General features: G+C 41.6%; 2 protein-coding genes across 4 annotated transcripts in view; one reads left to right on the top strand and one right to left on the bottom strand.

Annotated features, from left to right (window-relative positions):
• Positions 1–245: 245 nt before the first annotated feature.
• LOC127527487 (uncharacterized) lies at positions 246–5,708 on the bottom strand. The gene is made up of 2 exons (XM_051926469.1): positions 5,634–5,708; positions 246–2,794 (listed from the first exon to the last, which is right to left on the bottom strand). The coding sequence occupies exon 2, from the start codon at positions 1,598–1,600 to the stop codon at positions 566–568; it is 1,035 nt and encodes a 344-aa protein (XP_051782429.1). The 5' UTR covers positions 1,601–2,794; positions 5,634–5,708; the 3' UTR covers positions 246–565.
• Positions 5,709–5,825: 117 nt separating this feature from the next.
• Positions 5,826–6,318, top strand: part of tmem123 (transmembrane protein 123) — a 67,642-nt gene continuing 67,149 nt past the window's right edge. The window contains exon 1 of one of the 3 annotated variants that reach the window (XM_028800296.2): positions 5,826–6,110. In XM_028800296.2, the coding sequence (XP_028656129.2) occupies positions 6,041–6,110 (70 nt within the window). In that variant the 5' untranslated portion in view covers positions 5,826–6,040. The remainder of the gene's footprint in view (positions 6,111–6,318) is intronic. The other 2 variants (XM_028800300.2, XM_028800299.2) reach the window with 2 other exon arrangements.

Below are 6,318 nucleotides of genomic sequence, written 5' to 3'. Positions count from 1 at the left end.
AATTAGGAGAAGGGGAACGAGAGGAGCACAGTCCCTGTTGGGAATTTGCTGCAGTTGACACTCCAACTATGCAAAAACGGCGAACCTCCTCGTTGATTCCCGTTCGTGGGATTAACAACAATTTCCGGAACCTCCCCTCCATATTCCGCGACCCGATATAATAAAAATCGTTTTGGATAATGAAGTGGGGTCCCTATGGCATGGGCCGATGTGTACGTTGGCCATTTACGAAAACCACTGCATTCTTAACATGTTTTAGAGAATCATCATACCACTGTTCTCTCTTAAAAGAAGCCGGCATCATTCTAAATTGAACCTGCATCTCAGAGAAAGCATCCGGTCTTACCTCAAGTGGCAGAGACTCCTCTGACTCGCTGGGGCGCAGGTGGATGATGTAGCTGCCTGCAACGGACCAGGAGTTTCTCCGACCCCCTCTTGGCGTTCCATCTCGCTCTCTGCTGGCATATTACACGGCGTGGAGGCAGCCTGAGACAAGTCACCCTCCTCTACAACTAGACCCAATGTGTGACCGGGAGCAGCAGGCAGGATTCTACAGCTTTTAATTTCAGACCATTCCTGCCCTAGAACTACAGGAAAAGGTGGGTTGGGGTGGACTGCCACAAATGGGGGGGGGGTGCTTTCTTAGCGATCCGTCCAGGCAGATGTAACACAGGGCGGTTTTATAGTTACGGACTTCTCCTTGTATGCATTTAACACTGGTCTTTCGCTTTGTTAACTGTCGCGGTAAGACATATCGGTGAGCAACAATGGTAACGTTACTACTGGAATCAAACAATGCCGTGAGTTTATGCCCATTAAGAAGCACTACTCCCCTATTTGTTACCGACAGGGCGTTAGTAAGGGCACACCAACGCTCTCCCCCCATCCACCTACGTCCCACCTCATTCCCAGACAGGTTGCATGCCAAGCACCCCGCGGACTTCGGGACAGGCTCCGGTTTATGTAGAAGAGGCTTAACATGTGAGATGTACTCTCTAGGGAATCCACTAGAGGACCATTCCGCTCTCCTAGACTTCGTGGCTGTCATTGGTCTTTTTATGAGCCATATAAGCTCATCCATGGAGTGAAAGTCTCCCCAGTCTGGCTGGGTGAAGTTGTCAGGAAGACCTTGCAAAAAGAAATAGCAGGCAACCTGCTGCACAATTTGATAGGTGGTGAGCTCACATGGCCGCAGACACAACACCACCTGGGTCCAGAGAGCCATAGCCTGCTCCTGGATTGGCCCGTCTGGATTGAATTTCCAGTGTTTTATTTTTTTCACCTGCGAGACTAGGGTTAGCCCATTCTTAACTGGGACCTTGGTCCCCATGGGTGGCTCAGCTCTCTCATCTGAGAGAACATAATAAGCCCCTTTTGTTTCAACCGCAGAGAGCAGCCCACGTCTGCGAGTTCCCTCTACTGTACTGTACTTCTGGAGCAGAGCCTGCACCGTGTCTTTCCTGACCGTCAGACGCACTCTCCATCCAGAAACTCTGCCCTGGTACTTTCCTACCTGGCTGGTTTTTAGGCCCCATCCCGGTTTCTTCTGGGACAGAATCCTGCCGACTATGCCAATGTCACAATAAAAGATTCCAGACATTGCAAGAAGGTTTGGGGCAGCCACCCGTATATTATAATCCAGGCTGCAAAAGGTAGTTGTGTCAACAAAGTTAGCACTGGGTAGTTTACATTACTGAGTCCAAGACAAAACTGATCACCAGAGGAAGGGGAGCGGCTTTTATGGAGAATTGACCGGAAGTGATGTCACCCTCGGGCCCGGGGCCGGAAGTGATGTCGGCCCTCAGGCCCGGGACCGGAAGTGTCTTCTTCTGGGCTTCAGCACCTGACGGGATTGAAATTGTATAAGCCTAACACAAACATTCTGTGTTTGTTTCTATTATAAATGATAAAGGAACAATACATTGCATTTATGCAATTTATTCAAACTGAATTCACAGTGGATGATTACTTTCTGATCTCAGAATTATGGCTTTCCATCAGGCTGTCAATGTCTGCAGATGCTAGCCTTGCCCCGGGTTCATCCACTTTCTAACCCGCTTTATCCAAGATCTCCAAAATGTACAGTATATCAAAAGCCATCTTTTTGGTAGATAACTGGATTTTACATTCATGTCTATAATAATGTTATATACTTCAGTGTTTTTTCAAGATTATTTCCATAACGTTTAAAGAAATGGGAACATTGGAACAGTAGTGAGAAGTGCATTAGGTAAGCTGATTTGTGTGTTCTGTTAAATAAAATGAAGTTCAATATTTTTATCATAACTACTTAAAGTAGTGATGTGCTGCATCTTGGTTGGACAAGAAAGTAAGAATTTTCACTTCACTACTAATACTACTGCCCTACTGCTACTGTCAGAAGAGCATATCCAGAGCAGGAGTCTATTTTGGCAGCACTGGGCACCATTTGCCACTGTTTTTTAAATCCGTCATAAACGAGTAGAGTACCTTCAAAGTAAATGTGTGTTGTCACAATAAGAGACTCCAGACATTGCAAGAAGGTTTGGGGCAGCCACCTGTATATTATAATCCAGGCTACAAGAGGTAGTTGTGTCAACAAAGTTAGCACTGGGTAGTTTACACTACTGAGTCCAAGACAGAGCTGATCACCAGAGGAAGGGGAGTGGCTTTTATGGAGAGTTGACTGGAAGTGATGTCACCCTCCTTGGGGCCGGGGCCGGAAGTGATGTCGCCCTCCTCGGGCCTGGACCGGACGTGTCTTCTTCTGGGCTTCGGTACCTGGCGGGATTTCCGGGGAACAGTCTGCAGGGAACTAACAAAGAGAGTCAGTGCACCCCTCTGCCCCCTGGTCGGATAAGTTGTTACAATTATATACACCCTTCAGCTGCCTCCTACTAGCACGTGTGTGACAGTGTCTATTTTATATTATAATGTTAGCTGGTACAGATATGGAGCTTTAACAGACTACACATTATCTAGTTTTTTAACACATACTTGGAGCCCATAACAATGACTTTTTCTAACAGGTTTGAGAGTGGGATGGGATATGTGCAATTTAAGTCTTTGTGAGTGTTTCCCCTATTCACTCTGAATTCCTATCACAATTCTATGACATCCTGTAACATGGATGAAAAATGCAAAATTAAAAAAGAAACATCAGGACTGATCTCTGATACAGAAAATGCAATGAACAACCCGGAATGATACACTTGACTAACATTCAAAGAAATAATTTCTTAGGTTTTAGGTAACAATAAAAATCCAAATTATGAAGAAATTGTGAAAAATGTATTGGGGAAGTTTAAGGATTTGTGTTGCAACAAGAGTCTCAAAATTCACTTTTTGGATTCACATTTTGAATTTTTCCCTAAAAATCTTGGAGAGCTGAGTAAAGAAAGATGGCATCAGGATATCAAGGACATAGGAAAAAGATATCAGGAACATTTAGATGTCAGTATGATGGCGGACTACTGCTGGATGATTCATAGGGACACACCAGAAAAAGCATACTGTACAAGCAACGAGCCACCAAGCAATGTTTTGGATCAAAAAAACTAAAAAGTAATAAAAAGTAGAGAAGATATATGTAAGTTGATGAATATCTATTGTTGTTTTCTTTACATATTTATTTAAAAATACCAGATTGACTAAATATTTTCATGTTAAATTGATTTGTAAAAATATTGTATACATTAGTAGATTTTATAATTTGTTAAATATTAATTAAAATTCCTTTCAATTTTGTACTTAACTGTGATGTGAGGGAAACATTCTAATTATTTTTACTGTGTTTACGAATGTAAATAAAAATAAACTATTTACAATTAAAACATTTTATCTAATTTTGCGGACCTGTGTAATCAATCATTTCTGTTTATATTACTTAGCTAAAAAAATGAGCTCTACACAGGCATCATCCCATTGTTTTCATATATAGCAACAAGCATCTTCCTTTCTTACTCCTTGATTATCATTCCTGAAAGATTTAGTCAAAGATATTGCAATCACTTCCGTCGTTATTATTATTAGTGATAATTCTGTAATTCCAATATTATAATCCCAAAATAATTATTTCTTATATTTAAATTCTTATTTGTTTGGTTTGACATGTTCCTTGTTTTCATAATTTTGCATTTTATTATAAGTATTTGATTCAAATATGAATCAAACTTCAATCTTTATACTATGTAGCTCCATTAACAGCATAAATTTCCACACAAAGCTTTATTATCTTAACAAGATTACAGTACAAAAGAAAAGAAAAACAAGAGGTGCACAGCCAGCAAACACCAGTTGGATCTTAGAAAACCTGGCATATTTTCAACAGCTGCTATTTAAGTATTATTATTATTTATTAGTATTATTACACAAAGTAACAAGTATGAAAAGCAGATGCAAAGATCAAGAACGACTACCGTATAAACCTACAAAACAGTAAAAATAATATAGCATGATACATTCTGAGCAGACCATTCAAGGCTAGCAGAACAATTTAATACTCCACTCCCATGTATTGACAGTATAAGCTGCTTGAATAGCTTGGTTTGTGGAAACTCATAAATGAAGGGATTGAATTTCAAAGGTTAAAGAAAGCAGTTACGTCTTCTGCCTGGGTCTGAATGTAAAAAGAGAGAAAACATCACAAATAGACTTAAGAAAGAAGTCGTTTTCCCCTGCGTGAATGTACCCCACAAGCAAATATTCTCCCTTTTGTACAATATCTGGTGAGGGAACACCCAGTGATCTCATGTTCCTCCTACTTTTTACAGCCCACTTATATGAATCTATGCAATGATGTACTTTAAAGTTCCAGACTAATATACCGGATTTAGTAAACTGTAATTCAAAGGTTGTAGGAAGAATCGCTATCACTGGCACGCTTTTTCACATTGTACAAATCACGTGCGATATTTGTGGTTTACATAAAATTTTCAATTGGAACACAATGACACTGGGGTGTGAATTTGTGCGACATTTAAAATTGCTTGCTTGATAAATTGAAATCTCGATTTATAACCGATTCTCATTGTTTGGCTCTGTAACCTGCAATTGCTCCGTCCTGGGTATGACGTTAACCCGCATCCAGCCCTGCATACATATCCTCCAACTTTGCAGGGAAACCTCAAGGATTGGTGGCAGTATTGGCAATCTAGTCACTGTTAAAAAAAAACAAACTCAAATTGTTCCGTTCCGTTCCATTCCGTCCGAACTAAAGTGGGGCTAAGGTGTCACCTGTTGCATGGCTCTGCTCAGGTCCTATGGGACCCTGCGGTAGTTCATCTTGTGGTGGGTGCGGCAACGCGCTGTAGCAGTTTATGTTCCCAACCTCATTGTTTAGCATGTACCCTGGGACTAATTTTATTTTTGTACTGCCTCACTGAATCAGTTTACAAAGTTGCAGTTTGTTCTCAATGCGCTCTTGCACACAACGTAGACGGTACTAGTTCTAGAATGTTCATCATCCATGTACTATGAATATGAGATGAAAAACGGCGTAATATAAATACAATGTATAACTAGTTAGGCCTACACAAATAAGCGTTACAAGAGACAATCATAAAAATATACATGTTAACTATAAAGGCTAACCTCTATTTCTCAATAAAGTATCTACTTGTTTCGTTACATTGGGAATTCTAAGCTGGCCTTACCTGAGATGTGTTTGAAAAGGTAAAGCGACGGGGCCATTTCTGCGAGTGGTGTCTCATTCCCTCTACTTCCATGAGATGGCAGCAGTAGGGCTTTCCTCTTTTACTTTTAAAGTTATGCTCAGCCTCCTTGACTCAAAAAAGGGGCCGGGTTTTTTTTCGTTCTATTTTTTTTGCAGAAGGCAAGCCTCGAGAAAACTGAAAATTAGAAGTGCTGACAATACTGACGCTGTCATCTTTCTTGTTTGGTTGCGTGCCTGCTTGAAAGAAGGCGTCTTGTTTTCTTCAGATTCAGGACGGCTGTCAAGCGCTCTCTACCTGAAACTTTTTTGTACGCATACTCGGCGAGCAGCAAGAGCTTTCCTTGAGAACACGTCCTCCGCATTTGTGCGAATTGTGCTCCGAAGAAGATGAGGACGAGTTTGAGCGTGTGCTGCGCGGTGGTGCAGCTCCTAGTCGTCGGCATGCTCGTGTCCTGCGGTAAGTGGAGCGGCGCGCGCCACTCGGTCCACGCGTGCCCGCTCTCCACGGCGTTGTGCCTTCGCTTTATATGAAATGTGCCTTTTGGTTTTCTCTTGATATACATTAAGAGTACTATCCGTGTAAGTCCTGCTTGCCTTTGATAGTAATTGGGAACCCCTGATATCGTGCGTGAAATAAATGGAAAATAAACGAGGGCATTTTGTCA

This window comes from Erpetoichthys calabaricus, chromosome 4 (assembly GCF_900747795.2).
Source record: "Erpetoichthys calabaricus chromosome 4, fErpCal1.3, whole genome shotgun sequence".
In the NCBI taxonomy this organism is placed as follows: domain Eukaryota; kingdom Metazoa; phylum Chordata; class Cladistia; order Polypteriformes; family Polypteridae; genus Erpetoichthys; species Erpetoichthys calabaricus.
This window is presented reverse-complemented; position numbering and strand designations above follow the sequence as displayed.

What these genes read in the sequence shown, in the direction of transcription:
- LOC127527487 (XM_051926469.1), bottom strand. Translation starts at nt 1,600, where the DNA reads ATGTCTGGAATCTTTTATTGTGACATTGGCATAGTCGGCAGGATTCTG.